The 18,753-nt window shown below is 45.3% G+C and overlaps 1 protein-coding gene across 4 annotated transcripts in view; it reads right to left on the bottom strand.

Annotated features, from left to right (window-relative positions):
• The window catches only part of SSBP3 (single stranded DNA binding protein 3), a 315,215-nt gene extending 296,699 nt beyond the window's left edge, over window positions 1–18,516 (bottom strand). For 3 of the 4 annotated variants that reach the window (XM_078670332.1, XM_078670351.1, XM_078670357.1), the window contains exons 1-4: window positions 18,232–18,510; window positions 13,950–14,022; window positions 13,715–13,776; window positions 11,011–11,095 (exon numbers count right to left, since the gene is read on the bottom strand). In XM_078670332.1, the coding sequence (XP_078526458.1) occupies window positions 11,011–11,095; window positions 13,715–13,776; window positions 13,950–14,022; window positions 18,232–18,287 (276 nt within the window). In that variant the 5' untranslated portion in view covers window positions 18,288–18,510. Of the gene's footprint in view, window positions 1–11,010; window positions 11,096–13,714; window positions 13,777–13,949; window positions 14,023–18,231 lie in introns of all 4 variants that reach the window. The other variant, XM_078670343.1, reaches the window with a different exon arrangement.
• Window positions 18,517–18,753: the final 237 nt, after the last annotated feature.

Raw genomic sequence — 18,753 nt, 5'->3', positions numbered from 1 at the left:
CTCTGTTCTGAAAGTCAATTCCACCTCCCTACCATCCCCAACATCCTGGGAATACATCTGCCTCGACATTATCAGTGAGGGCAAACCGATATGCTCTCTTCACAGCATTTACCACCCACCCAGGGACAACTTCACCTTTTCCCAACAAATCATGGATATGATCTCAACCAATTCCGGACGGCAGCTCACCCAAATATACCTTGGTGACTTCAACCTCCACTGGAACGATCGCAAGGACGCGGTGGTAAATAGTCTTAAAAGTTTCCTCGATGCCCTTAACCTCACCCAAATATGCAACAGCCCGACCCACGAGAAAGGTTCTATACTCGACCTGATCATCTCCAAAGATGACTCTATCCAACTCGAGTCCATCCAACCCTGTGACTGGTCAGATCATCATATTGTCACATTCTTGATCAATGAAAAAGTTAACCACATCGATGCTCGATGAGTTCCAGCCCTGTGCTGGAATATGCAAAAACCCATTATTCATGACGAGCTGGGCTCGTCATGAGCGTGCTGGGAGGCTACTGCATGACGAGCCCAGCTCGTCATGAGTGTGGAAGGGGTTAAAGTCAACCCGGCTCAATTCTCCAAGCCCAAAGTCTGGAAAAGAGACATGAAAAAACTCAACCCAGGCTCTTTGCCCCCTAACAGTTGCAATCTCCTACTCCCGCCGACTGGCACTACGGACGTTCAAACCCTGACTGACCACTATCTCAACGCTATGACCTCAATAATTAGTGAGGCTGCACCTATGCAGCTAAAAAGAGTCTCTACTAAAATCTCCAATCCATGGTACGACGGGAGTCTCAATGAGGATAGACGAGACATGCGAATGGCAGAGCGTACCTGGAGATCAGCGCCCTCTGCAATGCACCTAAAAGATCTGAAGAAAAAGAGAAACGCCTACTTCAGGAAAATAAAACACTCAAAATCAGACTTCTTCAGCCTCCAGATCGACCAAGCAAAAAACCGCCCAAGAAAACTGTTTGAGCTAATCAGATCACAATCCAAGGGTCAACCCCAACCAGTCAACACTGTGCGTGAGGCACCCTCCTGTGAAGACTTCGCTGCTTTCTTTATCCAAAAAACTGATAACATAAAGAGTGATCTCCTCATTGACGCAAGCCTCTACTCCCTCAAAGTTGGTCAAGTCACACCTCTACTAAAGAAACCTACAGCCGACCCCTCTGACCTCAACAATTACCGTCCCATTACCAATATCCCCACTCTCGCCAAACTGCTGGAAAAATGCGCACAACTACAACTGACTAAACACATTGAACAATTTGATCTCCTCAACCCTCACCAGTCAGGCTTCCGAGCAGGGCACAGTACAGAAACTGCTAGGACTCACATAATTGACGACGCACTTCAAATGCTAGACCAAAACGACACCTGCCTCCTCATCCTTCTTGATCTCTCTTCAGCATTCGACACCGTTAAACATGAGAATTTACTAGAACTACTAAACACAAGAATGGGTTTATCTGGAACTGTTCTCAAGTGGTTCACTTCCTTTCTTCACAACAGGTCGCAGAAATTCAAGAGCAATAACCTGATGTCCTCGCCAATACCTGTAACGCTAGGCATCCCCCAAGGATCCTCGCTATCCCCAACTCTGTTCAACCTAGTCATGGAACCTCTCACTACCCTGCTACAAGCATCCAATGTACACTTTCACATGTACGCTGATGACACCCAACTTTATCTCAAATTACAGTCCCCCAAAGACATCTTGCTCTTGAACTCAACGATCAGATGCACCCAATCCTGGCTTGCCGATAATCATCTCAAACTCAATGCCCTGAAAACAGAGTTCCTTCTGATCTCACCTCCAGCGAAGATCTCCACCACTCAAATTTGGCTTAAACACCTAACCGCACTCAATGTCCAACCCACCATCGTGGACTCAGCAAAATCTTTAGGCATAACACTTGACACCAATCTCAACATGCAGCAACATATCAGCAAGGCAACAAAGGGAGCAAACTTCCAGATCAATACTCTGAGGAAACTCAAACCCTTCCTCCCAACCAAAGACTCTTAAACCGCAGTACAAGCACTAGTCATCCCCCGAATTGAATACGGCAGCATCGCCCTCTGCGGACTCCCCCTAACTTCAACCGCACCCCTAAGAGCTTCTCTAAACGCTGCAGCGAGACTCATCACTGGATCAAAAAAGCATTCCCATATCACCCCTGACTTGAAATCCCTGAATTGGCTGCCTTTTGAAGCCAGAATTCATCTGAAAATCGCCTGCATGACACACAAGGCGGTACACCTAAACTCACCCGGCTACCTCGCTCAGAAACTGACAATCTCTGGCGGAGCTAGAAACACTAGAGGCACAAACAATCTTCTGCTGAAACCTCGAAGATTCCGGAAGGAAAACACATATAAGCGCTCCTTCTCAGGAATGGCGCCTAGGATAGGGAACTCACTCCCTCCCGAAACCAGGCTTATCTCTTCCACTACACTCTTTAAAAATGAAGTAAAAGCTATCCTCATGGCTAAATACACTTGAACTATTATCTCGAACTCTGTTAATACTATGCACCGATCTGTACTACATGTTTGACCCCTTTGCTTATTTGTATTGTTATCTTATTACTCACATGATTGGCTTTGCAGCCACCTACTTGTACTGTTTTATCTATTGATATATCTGTCTGACTATGCTCCCTCATGTACCCCTCTTTGTAAAGCGCTCTGATATCTGCAAAGATCTTGTCCGCGCTATATAAAACTTTCTAAATAAAATAAATAAATAAAGAAAGAAATGTGGCAATGATACTGCGCTCTTGGACCAACACTGGACTGTTGTGTGTCAGAAAATAGAACTGGTAAGCACACGGGAAGACAGTCATAGTGCACATGAGGCAAGAAAGCCTGATGTGTGCGTCTCCTCCACAGATGTGAAGGGATTTGGAAGCCAACACCAGCCTGTTCAGAGATACTTAAATCCTGCCAAAGAGACGACTATAAGCCTCTTTTTTGTTACGTTGTGTGATGTACTGTGCAAATACGAGGCCTAACAAAAACCACGTCGGCCTGTAACCAGAACCCCCCCCCCCCCCCTAAAAAATGTAAGCAATAGTGGTAAAAATTAATGCCCAGAATGAATTAGCCAGCAAGACCGCCATTTTAGAAGGGTGTCTATTGAAGCCTGAAACACAAACCAAGGCGTTTACGACCTAAAATATGGTATTTTTCTCTAGAGTCTTGGATGTAGGAAGACACTGCTCAGATGACAGGGACCCAGGAACTAAAACGGAAAGGAACTGCTGAACATAAAGCCCTCTTTCCCAGTGCTTATTTACAATTCTCTGTATAAAATCAGCCGCAAAGTGGGCCGGCCTCCCTGCTTCTTAGCATCCATCACGTGCACCGAATGATTTCTCAATTATAAAAAAATACAACAAAAACAGACCAGGAGAACGTCTGCTTTCATCTGAAAAACTGTCAAAATTAGCATTCTGTAATTAAACATCACACCCTCTCAATAACCTAACTAGCACGATGCAACCAGGTTGTGCCACCTATTTAATCTAATTGACTAATTACAGATTTCAATTTAGTCAGTTACGGAGCAACTGTTGACAATTTGTTTTCATTAAGGGCACAACGGGATAAATATTTAGGCTGGCGTGTAGAGGACTTACGGCAGCGGGCCCGCACGGTTTACATTCACTCCGTTGCTACAGTGGGCCGTGTTCGTGCATGAAGGAAGATGTGCCAGGGACCCCTCCTCTCCGCGAGGAGTGCCATGGTGGCACAGAACCACGCGCACACTGGCACAGGCGGCAGGAACAGCCAGACATACACCCCAGCAAAGGCCCACTGGGAGCCTGGACACACATCCAACCGAGGAGTGCAGCACAAAGCAAAGCATGCACCCAACAGCAGCCCTCTGCACCACTGCATGGCACAGCGGTTTAAAAACAAGCTTTGGTGCCTCATTTCCTGCTCTTTATACACAAAGAACGGTACAAAAGGTCTAGGGTTCATTATGTTTATCATCCAGTGCGTACTCTAAATTCACTACTTTCAGCTTTTGGCAGAGAGGCAAAACCATGTGCAGCTATTAAAAGTGATATGTTCCGGATCACACATTATGGTCAAAGCAGAGAATCAGCCAGAAAAAAACAACAGTGGTATGAAAAGTTACAAATGTGAGACCTAGTTAAGAGTTAAGACCTTTATTCCCAGCACGACACAATCGCGCTTGAAAAAAATCCAATTGCCACACTCCTGCTAATTTATGTAGAAACAAAAGCCCAGTTTCTTAAGTTTATTCTGTTGCAGGTGTGAAACAGAGCGTGTTCTCTGTCCATGATCACAAAGGCCATCAAAACAAGCAAACCCCGAAAATTTCATAAACCCAATGGATTTCGGACCATACAATGCTCCTTCCTTCAGGGAGATTTATGTAATAGAAATATGTAATAGAAACATATTGCAATAATCATTTCATCAGTTAATCCAAATCGATTACTAGGACTGGTTTATAGGTGGAAACCAGGTATGCTTGTTTAGGTAATGTCTTATGTGCCTGGATTAAAACCTGCATTTCAAGCGGTGCATTTTTTAAATGTTACTAGTAAATAAAACGAATATATAAATTATGCAGCACATTCTTTGGAATTTAATCTGAGCTAGAAACATTTTTGTGAAATCTGCAAAATCCATAATTATTTGGTAAACACTACAGCCATAGAATTGCAAACATTTACTGACCCTGTCCCTGACTAGTGACCACTGTTTGTTTTTATCAACAATTTAATCACAAAAGCTAAACGCAACTTAAACATTTTAACTATATTCAGTTCCCAGTGTTAGCTTAAAGTAGCTGTTTTCTTGAAAGTTTGGCTAACTACCCCAAAATAATCAGGTAATTTTAAAAAAAGGGTTATGTGTAATATGGCACTAAATTGCCATCTCGAATGTCATCATGATTTCATCAGAGCCCACAAATGGAAATATTGGACCATACTACATGGTTAGCCGTTTTGTATCCTAGACACACTGCCTAAAATATAGTTAACCAAAAAAAATGTAAAAAATTATCCCACTCGACCTGTATTGCTTCTTATGGGGCTCTGGAACGCTCCCTACAAATGAATTCAAATGGACGGCTGAAATAGAATTGATATTATTTATTGTAGTATACTGTATAGCACTGTACAGATGTGTATAGCACTTTATATATTGATTGTAATTACTATATATTGTCCTGAATTTTTTTTTTTACATGTTCTCTCTCTCTTGATCACGACATGTATTTAAGACTATACAGGTCGAGTGGGATATTCTTTTGCATACTTCCCACTTGTCCCAGACCTATCACGTGGTATCCATAGAGGGTACCTAGGTCTTACATATAAAATATACTACATCCCACATTAATCCTGGGTTTACTGTTTCTTTAAATGACACCAGGAAATAAATAACAAGATATCAGTAGATGTGTGAGAAGTTCAACTCGACAAAATGATTAATGTTACTTCTCAAAACTATACATTTTCATGGTGGGTAGTATAGATAAAAGTATAAACGCTTTAGAACGGTAAGCAAACCAAAAGCACCCTTGAGCTAAATCTGGTAGAAAACTGCAAAATTCGACACAGATGTGCTTCCATAGGATAATGCATAGAGGAATCTAGGACTTTGGTTAAAGATAAACACATAGGAAGGATCTATAGAACATACTTTAATCGCACATTACTTAAAGAAAAGTCTTAAACCTGCAACGTTCTACAATGGGCTCACATCTTGGAAAAGTCACCCAGTGACCAGCCTAGAACTAGCATCACAGTGGCTGGGTACATCACGGGTGCTCCAACTACTACTGGGAGCTTGCAGCACCCAAGAATGCAAAATACCCCGCCTTCAGATCCACACTGGGCTCAAAAGACTTACGGGGTCCCTGACAATTCATTAGCATGGAACTGCTCATGGTAAGAGCATTGTGTAAGGTGTACGACTTTGGTGACCGGAGTGGTTAATGAATTTGATTTAATTGAATACATCTAAGTGGACACTGTGAAAGACTTGATCCTAGTTCTGGAATGTTCGGAGAGACCAACTGATTGGAAGAAAGAAGGATCAAAACTTGCAGACCTAAAATAATCCCTTCTGCCATCAGCAAATGAAGGTGTGGGTACAGAGGCAGGGGAACAGGCTGTGCCTCGAGATCCTGGGGTGAGTCCTGAAGCTCAAGAATGAGTACCAGGAGAAATGTTTCAGGTTTAAGTAGACATCAAGAACAGCCACATAAAATAATAAACTGTTAGATAATATCAAAAAGGTAATATTTTATTCCTAATTCCAAAACTACCTCCCCTCAGACACCGTACAAGCCAGTGGCAACACCAAAAGCAATAAGTTTCAAGCATCATTTAAAGACCACTCAAGAGGACCCTTATCCAAAAAGTGATAAAAGGCAGAGATGGTTCAGGTACCTAACTAAGAGATGTAAGAGCGGAGCCCTGCATGAGAACTGAAAAAGTTCTTCCCAGCCTCTCCAACTGTGTTGCTTTTAGCTTGCTGAAATGTTGAGCTGCAACCATCAATCCCCCAAGATAATGTGGCTTTTGAAACTCCGTCAAGCTCTACAAATCCCACCAACTCTGAAAAGGTGCAGAGGGCCTCATAGGATATCCAGACTGGAAGGCAGGCACGAGGACAGAACAAGGCCAGGCGTTAAGGATCGAGGGTATGGCTGAGACAAAAGAGGCAACAAGCGCTGCCATCAGACTGCGCCCAAGTGCCCAAAGCCAGTGACCCAATGAAAAACGACGGGGCCCCAGTGTCACCTATATTCCACAAGCATTAAATGTCCGTGGGTGGAATGGGGGCCCCTGAAGGGCTGTGGGTCCTCCTGCTCCGCAGGGTCCTGTGTTCCGCCCCTAGTCCAAGCAAGATACACTCAGCAATTCCAAGTGTACACACCAACGGCTCGAAGATACACTGCACAGCGCCTATGAAAACTCTTAGAAACATGTTCAGGCCAGAAAAAACGAGTTCATGGACTAGATGCTTTGTTCCAACACTGCAGATTCCTTCAACTGCTTGATAAGGGCCATCAAGTAGCTGGCCTGGTGTAGGAAGCATGTACAACGTGCCTATGTAGAAGAGAGATAGTATAAATTGGTACACCTGCCAAACAGACTTGCTGAAATCTGAAACCACAGGTTGGCAGATACTTTGAGGGCTCGTGACAGTGCTTTGAACAATGCTGCTTGCAGCATTCAATTCTTGTGGGTATCAAAACTCTACATACAGCCAATAAAAGCACACCGTCATGTGGTAATGACATACTATATAAGACAACCTTTTAACAATCAATGTTCCCATACCTTCCCATGGCATTGCTGCTAGTTGTATTCCATGCTCACGTATGAAAAGATCATTCACCAGCCCATGTTCTTGCAATGCTGCTAGTTGCTTGCCATGCTCACTAGTAGTATGAGCATTGAACAGCCAAAATCTTGCAACGCTTCCGGTTGAATCCTTTGCTCACAGGGCAGTCTTGGTATACAAGGCCATTGGCAGCATTACGTGCTTTGCCAAGCTACTTTGTTGGAATATGGGCAAGATCAGTACCAATCTAATGGCAGCTCAAGCAGGGAAACCAGTCTTGTGAGGCATATAATGGCTAGCATGGCAAGTCGGGTGGAAGGTCAACTTCAAAACATACCCGGGTTCTAAATTCAGCATGAACTTAAGGTGCTTCCAACAGGGTTGACTAACCCATGACCAGCCCTTTTCTTCACACACTAAATCATGTCCCATATTAACCATGAGTCAGTACAAGGTGTACCACATTACTAACACGTGTATTTGTTCAAGTCTGTAGAACTCTGAGTGAAAACTCAGGATTCTGCAATCCTCTCATACTCTCTTACAGATGTAGAATCAAAACCTAACCCAAAAATAATGATCATTCCCAAAATAAAGTTCAAGGTATAACAGTGGCAACATCGGTTTTCCATTGCAGAGCACGCACACTCTGTGACAACACTCCAAAGTCTGCCAGCTACCAAACAAAAGGAACAGGCCATGCCAGCACCGGAGCACAGATAGCCAAGTCACATCAGATGAGGTGGCCTTCAGAGGACGAGGTGTTCTCACCAAGTAAACACTGCTCACTCCATTTGGACCAGCCAGAAACAATGCAGTGGTTTCAGAATCCTCTCACACTCACGAGTCAGTGTCTGCACTGTCAATAATGCCAGGTAATCAAACACAAACAAATGGCAACTGCACCACATTCTTACAAGAACAAAAGCCGATTGATGCAAGAAGTGGCAGATCACCTTCCGGTGAAAGGAGGAGACTCTGAGGCATCTAGCATCAGGTTCACCCACCACCCTAAATCCTGAGAGCTCACTGCAGATTGCTGGTGACCATCATGCAACATAGTACTCAACGTCTACAAGATCTTTATGTGGAGGGCCAGAGGTAATGCCACTCTCCCACTTAGCCCAAAGAGGGGTCAGACATCCTCTTGCAGGGAGGTTAACTTACAGGGTGCAAGAAAAACAGAAAAAATTGCTGTTTCGCTACTTCCGACACCAACCTTCTCAACCCACTTTCAGAGCACCAATGGTCAATGTGTACATTTTGCTCAGTCAAGCTTAATCTGCGTCAAGAACATCACCCTGAAAACACTGGCATTCAGAGCAACCCCCAAATTATGTGGCAAAAGTCAAAGGATATACCTAGCCATGCAAGTACAAATGCTATATCCTCCCTTCCTGCAACAGCAAAGTAACAAAACGAAAAGGACACTAGTTTATCGTAGTAATGTGATGTGCAAAGATCTGTGTCTCGAAAATTAGCCAACAAATACAGTAACGAGCTAAAACTCGTTCACGGGTGGAAAAGGCAGGTTTAACACAGAAGCGCCCCGCATTTGCCCCGTGTAAGAGAGCTCCTTTCTGTCTGCATTGTCAGGATTAAATATGTGTTCAATTCTTAGTTACTTAAATACAGGATTTTAACCATATTTTTTGTAGCACATGGTATGTATAACAGTTCATTTTGGCCAGCGCATGGTCTGCAAAACTGCGCTCTGGTCATCTTGAACTAAATGTGCAAAGGAGTGCATCTTTTGTATTCGTGAGGGGCACCGATGTCAGATTGGCACCACATTTAGTGTGAGAGAAAAGTGGCCCTTCACTACGAGAACCACGCAGACGATGGCAAAACTAAACTCCAAGCCATGGACTAAGCAAAGATGTTCCGAGGATAAATCAGTACGAACCCGTCCGATGGAGTAAGCTAGAAAGAGTAAAAAACTCCACAAGCTGGCAAAAGAATGTAATGCATTACGCCTTCCCACACAACTCCTTTGCATTATAGCATCAATCTATAGGAAAATAACGATCTGATCAATCGATTAAAAAAATAGAATCAAAACACAATTACGTTTCTGTTGGGTCCCCAGGTGCCCAAACAAGACTGTGAAAAGGAAACAACTAGCATGCATCAAGTTTGAGGTAGAATTCAAGGCTCCCAGGGCCATGCAAGGGCTGTACTCTACAGCTTGCATCACCTCTCTACAGACTGTCCTCTCCTGACTCCGGCAGAAATCCCTGTGCAAAGTGTACTTTATTACAACTTTCGGCCTGACCAGCCCACTCTAATGCCCATAAAACCAGCAGCATCAATTGCGACAGGCTGTCTGTGGCAAGAGGCAATAGCCAAATTACCAGGGACTCTGACCCACACCCATGGGAAGTTCTGCATCCCTCGACTCAACTGAGACATCCATGTGTAAAGTTCCACAAGCAAACAATAAACACCTACAGTGCTTTGAAGAGATATTTCTAGGACAGAAAGCATGCAGCTAAAAGAGACAAAAAACAAAAGCTCTCATTACTCCACTGTAGTTCTGTTAAAAGTGGAAAGATTGATTACCTAAACCAGCAACATGTACAAAAAGACAAAACACACACTTAGGAGAGTATCTGCATGATAGAAGTTTGGCTTAAAAACATTATTCTCATCACTTGGAGATTGGGCAGATGGATCCGGCAAAAATCCCAATTTTTCCTTTTCTGTGGCTAGATGGAAAAAAATCGTTTGCAAATAACATGAACAAAAAACACATACGAGCACACATCAACAGGTAAGCATATTTTCTGCAGATGTCCCTTTGTCTCGTGAAGTGCTTTTTAGTAAGTAGTCAACGTTTACCTTCCTGGTGCCATGCATCACCTATGCCTTTTTACATTGTACTCTTCTATGGCCTTTCAGTGGAGCATAGATAAACCTGCCTTGAGAGCCTGCGTACACGGTGGAAAGCTGCTCATCCAAAGATGCAGACAAAGAAACAGCACACGTGCCATCGGGTGCCAGCTGCGCCCATCCCACACACACATTACCCTATATCGACAATAAACAACAAGCAGCCAACTTACAAACCGTAGAATTCCAGAAGAAACTTCTGTGGTTCATTCAGCAATGGGAATGTGAGTGCAGTGAAGGAGGTAAGTTACATGAAACCCTAATTTACTCCAAAAGTGGCTTGTCTCAAGCGATTCGGTGAAGTGAACAAAGTCTGAATAAGGCATACAGTTAAACACAGAGCTACAGTGTGATACCAACACTGCATACATGCAGAAAAGCGTGTGCTTGAAACCTCACAAGAGCAGGACATCTGAAAAGGTCAGAGCAAATGCCAGCACGTGGTAGTGAAAGGTGGCATTTCCAAGTCCAGACTAAATTCAATCACTTAATGTCATCCCAAGATCTCACACGAATAATAACAATGGAGGCAATGGAAACAAGAACACTATTTACAATGGACACCTAGAATGTCCCATTCTCAAAACAGAAGCAAGCTTGATCCCAAGCTCACTGGCTGCGTTGCAAGATAAAGACATTGGGCATAACTCCCAAAAGGGCCTGCCAGCTGGGCTGCGCGCTCGCCCTACACGGCACGCTAGAGCCACTCAACCCTATAATTATCAGGAGGATTAAAAAATGGTTACTCACATAATCGTGAAAGGCTTTGGCCTCACTCGAATGTTCACAAGTGTCTCGCCTTTCCGGAGCTGCACAGTACAGGTCCCAAAACACGCTGTAGCAAGAAAGGAGAAAAGGGGAGATCACGTTACTAATTATTACTTGCCCAGAAAAAACCCAGAAAACAATTATCAGCAAAAGCAGGAACACAGCACATTACATGATTGCAGCTCCTCTGAGGCCAGATTTTTAGCATTTAGATAAACGTAGATATCTTCAAATCTGGCATGGATTCGGCCCTCCAAGACCGACTTTGGAGCACCGTGCTTTAAAGCAGAAGCAGATTCAATTCAGTTTTGAGATCACTGGTGGAAGGTATACAGTAAAATTGGAATAACTTTACAAACTAACCAGACCTGCAGCATAAACATATGCGCAAGACAGCAAGCCGCCCGCACATTGTCAAAATGGTTTGTTAAAATCAAATAACTCAGCTACTCTGACTTGTAGCACCCAGGTAGCCAAAAGGGGAACCTAACCAATAAAGGTTCAACTTAGACAACAGGGTGATAAAAATTGGAGGCACGTCATTTATAAACAAGCATTGCAAAGGCAAAAGTACTGGGGTTGCCGGACAGTATTTTTGCTTATATGTATAGTTTTTGGGTCGCCCAAAGCACACTTTGCCCTAAATGTCTCTGGTAGTTGGTAGTGTAGGAAACTCTTGGTGCAGGTGTGCATATTGTCCAGAAGCAGATGCCATCAGTCACAGTGAAGTTGGCCAATGAATTAAGTGGGCTGACCTATTGCTCCATGCTATAGTGGTTTGAAGAAAAAATGTGCATGACAACAAACAAATAGATGGAGAGGACTAGCTGAAAGCTCCTACGTATGTTTGGGTGTATAAATATATGTTTTATTTATTTTTTAATAAGAAGGTCCTTCATAATTCCATTCCATTCCATTCAAAAAATAGAGTCCAGATCCATGGGCAACAACAGAATAGCAGTCTTCCACAGCTAAATGAAAAATTGCCTTGGTGGGTGGGTAGTTGTGTGGGGGAAACGAGACAGAGAGCTCTTTGGGGGGAGGCTAGGATAAAGGCAGCAGAAGTGTGCCCCTTGTTGCATGGCGAGTCACAGCTCTCTCCTTTGGGGACGGTGTAAATCCACCCCTGAGCCCCACCCCCCCCCCCTAAAAAAAACTCTCATATGAACTACTTAAAAATGTAAATTAATGAAGGACTTGGGCCAAGCCATTAGTAGTAGAAATGGACCAGTCACTATTTCTGAGCCACACACCATATGGCCTTGAAATATTAACCTGCAGCACCTAACGTGACGACAGAAAGTAAAAGAGAAACTACCAATACACATTCCTATGTACCCCAGAAAAGCTTTCTACACAGAACTGCAGCTGGTACCGATTATGCACTCGCAACAAAAACTGTAAACTTTACACTTGTTCTAATGGGCCGAAACTGTTCGGAAACAACACTGATATAAATGATGTTTACCCCACCTGGCCTTTATTCAATTAGCCTAAACGATAAAACATGGTCTATTTAGGATGCATGAAGCATCAGCACCTGTACGACAACAAGCTGCACACACAGTTAGGGAGCATGACTCTCCCTTTCAATTACACAATATAGAAAACAGGTCATATGTGGTTTGGTGGACCGTACAACTCCTTTCCGGCAAGAGAAGCACCCTAACAAGTTTAAGTCAGAACACGTATGATGAACAGATCGTGACCCTGAATAGCTGAAGTGATACCCAATCAATCAATCACTGCATAAAGCGATCGTTGTCACCCCAGAGGGTCTCCAGGCGCTTGCTGCTGGTCTCAGTTGAACATCCAGATATTGAAACCCTTCCTGAACCCGGTCAGTGATGGTGCAGTGTGGAGGTGAAGGGGTACCCCAATGAGCTGCTAACGGGAAACGGCCTTTACAACGAAGCCGTTTCCACGTAATCTTTAACCACGCATGCAGTACAACGCATGCGTGGTTACCACTAATGCTTTTACCACGCATGCCTTTACTACGATATTTGTAGTAAAGGCATATGTGGTAAAGGTACAAAAAAAAAGGGGGGGGCTTGGGGGGGGTCTCCCCCCCAAATAAAACAACTCACTATAAGTCACGTCGGCATCATAGTCGTTTAAGAGAAATCGGGAAAAAAATGCCGTTTTCTCTTAACGACGTATGACGTCACCACGCTAATAGTCGAGGAAATGTTTATGCGTGGTAAACGAATTCCGTTGTAACGCATGCGTGGTAAAGGCATGCGTTGCAACGGAATTCGTTGTATCATCATATATTCGCTGCTAACAGTTGCCACTCAACCAAAGCAGTGATCGGAAGCTCACAAGTTCACACCCTGCAAGGACGAATTAGCCTCCCATCACTTGAACAGCATCCCAGTACGATCAATTGGGCGACAATACATCCGCTATATACAGCGCTTGGAAACGTAGATCTGCAGTATCAAGTCTTATATTCAACAAGTTATTAAAATGACATTCCAGGCAACAATAAAGGGGTGAGCTCCAAAAAATGCTCAGATCTATTCTTTCTACCGGAGGGGGTGTCTGGTGTTCGAATCCCCATTGGAAGCATATCCTGCCTACTAAATGCAGATATTAAAGTCCATAAAAGACTTCTTCTGTGAGTTCGTGGTGTCAGAGTACACAGCTCCATAAAAAAAAGAACCGACTGCTAGTCACTTACCACCACCATGAATGTAAAAACCCAGGAGGTTCCCCTAACGTGATATTTTTCTCCCACCGGATCTGCAAAACAAAAAGAAACAGGTGAAGGGTTGCAATATTCATTCAACGGCCATGGAAGTCACCTAAAACAGAGTGGCATAGATGCAAACCCAAGAGGAAACAAAAGTGACCAATGGTGCAAACAATACCCCCTGATTTGCAATGAAAGCTCAAAGTAAATGTAGGACACCTACCTCTGACAAGAACGTCTGTGCGGACTTCTGGGCTCCGACATGCAGCAAATACTCATAGACGTACAAGGCTAATCTGTGGAAGGACAATAAAGAGAAGCAGCTGAATAAAGAGTATAACCATGTTACATCACATGCCCCCGCGCCCCCTGAAGACACACAAACCCGTAGAGACGGACTTATCAGGGATAAAAGTCTTATCTGGGACAGAACAGTCTCCTTTGTATATGAAAGTGCCTCTCCCCCAACAGCACTGTCAAACAGGATGCGGTGCTCAGCCACCGCCTGGATCCACCCCTCCTTCAGTTAGTATTTGCATTACCAACAAATTTTGAATTCTAAAGGTTAACACATTTGGCGAGGATTACTGTGCTTCTTTGTTTTAATCCGTTTCCAAAAGCCGATGGCTACAAGTGCTTGAAAACGAAGTTGAAACAGTCAAACCAGCTCCGCCACAAACAAATCAACTCCACCGCATGCAAGTCTCCCACCCAAACCTAAGGCAGACCCCACAATGATGACGTGGAATCTTCATGGCTTATTGCCAACAGATGTGTGGTCACAGGGTTAACTGTAGCCTCTAGTGTGCATGGCTGATCCACTGCACTGATGCCTGATTCAATGTATTGACGGTTACCACCCCCAAACTAAGAGGGGGCATAGGCTGGAAAATGAGAGAGGAAGTTAAAAGAATCCCCAGTACAACAGTATGATAAATGATAGCTATGGTAGGAAAACAGGCCAACGATCACCCAGCATCCAGAGTCCAACCGCTGAGTGGTGTCAGACAAAGTCACCCAATATATTAAAAAGAAAAAATGTGTCATAGTCCTTCCCAAGGATGGAGTGGGTATCCAGCACTTCCCCAGTACAGATAGAAATGCCAATAGTCGTCCAACATTAAGAGGCATCCTGAGGTTTCAAAAGCACTGAGGATTCTGGCCCACTACTGGCATTTTCCCAGAGAGGGGTCCTGAGAATCCTGTGATAGATTTGTAGCTTAATTGAAAATAGCATCCATGTTTCCTTTACCTACAAAGAACAGGGTGCAGCATTCTCTGCTAAAGAGATACACAACTGACGTTTCTCTGGATGGGAAGATAAATCTAAAGAACTTTCTTTTTTCGCCCATTTCCACCAAACTGAGATGCCTGGAGACTAACAAAAAGAAGGTGTATAGACTTACTACAAGAAAAGATGATCCAAACATCCACGCTCCTACTACCCTTTCTGACCAGCCCCCCCCTACACACACACTTTTCCAACAAGAATTTGAACAACTGCACAGGGATTGCACACTTTAACAAAATACTTGTCCCATCATTTTCAGGTCGAGCCTGGTTAGCGCATGTGCTGCTCTGCGAGTAATGCTATATTCAGCTAAGGACTTGAAGCTCCACCCGCTCTACGCCCATTTTTTTCATTGGCTTGTGTCATTGCCACTGTAAACTGTGGCTGTTCATTGGTCAATAGGCTTAGTAATCCCTCCTTAGTACTGCCTTGTCTCATATTGTAACCTCCCATAGCGACATCCACTATTACGTGTGTTGTTACTCTGTAGGCTTCAGTTACAGCATCCGAGCACTATTTTCTCTAATAGCATTGTCCTGCCTGCTGTTGGAGGCAGGACAGCTCTCTGCTAAAGCTTATTTTTTTATAGCACAGACACTGGCAGTTGCAATGTAATATGCCTCGCTTTTGCAAGAGCTTAAGCTATTGGCATTGTAAATGACAATGCCTTCATTTACAATACCAATATCTCAACTCTCGTAAATGCGAGACCTATTGCATCGCAAATGCTTGTTCCAAATGCACCCAGTGTGAGGCTGTGCATCGTGCTCATAAAATACCAGGAGTACAAAATGCCTTGTTCTCCCCACGTATACCACCCAGCAGAGGAGAAGAAGATCTCGCCCAGGACACCATCCTGCAGAAGACCAGGATTTAAGCACACCACCTGGAAGAGGAGACAAATTATCTTCTCTAGTGCACCACACAGCAGTGCGAGTCAAGACCACCCCTCCAATACACACAGATAAAAGAAGTCAAGATCTCACATAGTACTCCACCTGGTAGAGGTGGCCAATATCTCCCCCAATACACCATCTGACAGAGAATGGCCAATATCTCCCACAGCACACCATCCGGCAGATGAGGCCAATATATCCTGCAGCACACCACCCGGCAGAAGAGGCCCCACATATCCCACAGGACACCACCAGCAGAAGGCCATTGGGCCCCGGGGTGCAAGTTCTCCTCGCTCAGTACCAGCCGATATCGGCCCTAATACACCTCAGAGCAGTGGGAGACAAGACCCTGCACCTCCAAATACACACATGGGGAAAGGAAGCCAAGATCTCCACCAGTACATCACCAAGCAAAAAGATCTCATCCAGTGCACTGCCAAAAGGAGCCAATACCCCCCAACCCAACACCATTATAATGGGAACCAACATCTCTTCCAGGACACCCCTGACAAGAAGAAATTAAGATCACCCCAAGTAGACAACAGGTAAACAGAACTATGATCTCCCCAATACGTACGAGTAGAAAGTTATGTCATAAACCACGTATATGGATTTAGGACCACTACAACATCTTCCAGCCTAAGAGCTAGCTGTGTAACGTCAGGAAACAAAGGATACACCACAAAAACGCTGCGTACACTGTCCCAGTGCACACAACGTTACAATAGCCCCCCCCCCCCCCCCACAACTTTTGCAAGCGACCCCTTCCACCACATACAGATCAAATAAAGCAGACTTGGTGGGGAGCAAAAACCCCAGCACACATCAGGCAAAGAAACGTATGCAAAGCTTTCACCAACACACGCAAAGCTGAAGGAAGCCAAGAGCTCTCCAACACATCAGACAGATGGAGCGCGTGGTCTTCCCCAATAAACCAAGGTCAGGATAGCAGCAAAAACTAGCAGGAACCAAGATCTCCAACAAAGGAGCCGACGAAAACGGCAAACTGGGCAACAACAACGATGGCTCGGTTAAGCAACCCAGCGGGAGTTGAGGTCCTTAAGAATTATGATCGCCACAGGGCAAGGGGGAGCTGATGTGGACACAGAAAGGCACTGCTCTGCATCCCTCACTACACACATACACCCACAAGGATGGCGGTCTAAACACAGGGATAAATAACAATGGAGCCTGAGCGTTTTCAGCCACGGGGGTCAAAGCATCAGTGTGAAGAGCACAGGAAGACATACACGTTGCTGTGGAAGAAAGGTGCAGACACCAGTACTAAAACAACTACTACCCCCACTTCAAGCCGGCAGCTTCAACATCGTACACCCCACCCTACAAATAAAAGTACATCCAAGGAAGCAGGAATGAAATACCCCCTTCAACTAAAATCCAGGGAATGCACAAAAATATACTTAGTCTGGGACAACAAAACCAAGCCCTCACAAAAAAGGTGCAATAAAAGGGCTTGATAAGCGCGTAAACAGGGCCCTCGGTAACTCCTCTAATAATATAAATACGCAAGATGGGCCCCCAACTTTGAGACTTGTAGGGCGTCCCCAACAAACAACAGAGGGCTGTGAACAATAAAAGCATTGTGGGTAAAACAAAAACAGTGTATGCAATCACCAATAACACAATGAGAAATGCAACACAAAAAAACTACAACCAACCACACACCCAAGGGAATCAATTCCAAAACAGCCCGGTACCGCGGGGGTTAACAATCTAGGGGCTTCAATAATAAACATGCCACCCGGTGTGACGGGCTGTAGGGGACATTACAGGAGTGAAGGACTGGGGAGGGCTACAACAACGACACGCAGAGTAGGGGTCAAAATGTGCCCCCTTCCCCATGCTTGGGGCTCAGAAACGGTGTTCCATGGAGGAGGTGAGCAACCCCGTTCACGCCAGTGGTGACCCTCAATCCAGGGGCCTCTCCATCCAGGGAGTAAACAATACACTCTCCATCCAGGACGATAGCAATGAGGTCCGCCAGGCAAGGGGTGAACAATGGCCACACCATCCAGGAGCTGCACATGCCCCCTCCAAGCAAGCATTGAACAATGCAGCCCCTCCATCCAGGGGTCAGTAGAGGCATCAAAGGGGTCCAAGAAGTGAACAGGCCCCCCCTCCAGCCATGAGGTAAACACTGCCCCTCCATCCAGGGGGTGCAGTGACCCGTCCATTCAAGGGGGTGTTCAATGGGGGTGAACAATCAGATCTCGGCTGGGGCGCCCTGGTCAGGCAGAGCCGAGTCCCACACTCCGGCCCGGGCACAGGGATCCCCGGACAATGGAAGCCGCTCTTACTTCTCCCGAGCCTGCCCGTCCGAAGGCACCGCCGAGCCCTTCCCTTTAGCGAACATGGTGCTGGCGTGGCTCCCGCTGAATCAAGCCTCCGGCTCCGCTCGGCCTCGATCCTCTGTGCTCGCTTATCCCCTGCCTGGCTGTCAGAGCGGCCTCCTGGGCCCGGACCCCATCCTCTCTCCCGGAGCTCTCGCTGCTCTGCCCGGCACAGCAACACTTGGACACCCGGCGGCGGCGGCGGCGGCTCTAGGACACCCGCTCCAGCGCGCACAGGACGTGGGCGGAGCCAAGCAGGGGACGCTGGTACTTCCGTCAGCCAATGGGCGCCCGGCGACCGACGTGCGCGATCCCGAGGGCCCGAGAGCGTGTCAATCAAACGTAAGGGCACGCGCCTGCTAGGGACACCATTGCAGCTTCGTATGTTTCGGTTCTAAACAAGAAAGTAGTGCTTTAAGTGAGTCTGGTGCTGTAGTCCAGGGAAGAGAAGGAAGGGAGGATCTGGAAAGATGAGAAATGAAGCGAATG

The sequence above is a fragment of the Lissotriton helveticus genome, chromosome 1_2 (genome assembly GCF_964261635.1).
Source record: "Lissotriton helveticus chromosome 1_2, aLisHel1.1, whole genome shotgun sequence".
Taxonomy (NCBI): domain Eukaryota; kingdom Metazoa; phylum Chordata; class Amphibia; order Caudata; family Salamandridae; genus Lissotriton; species Lissotriton helveticus.
This window is presented reverse-complemented; position numbering and strand designations above follow the sequence as displayed.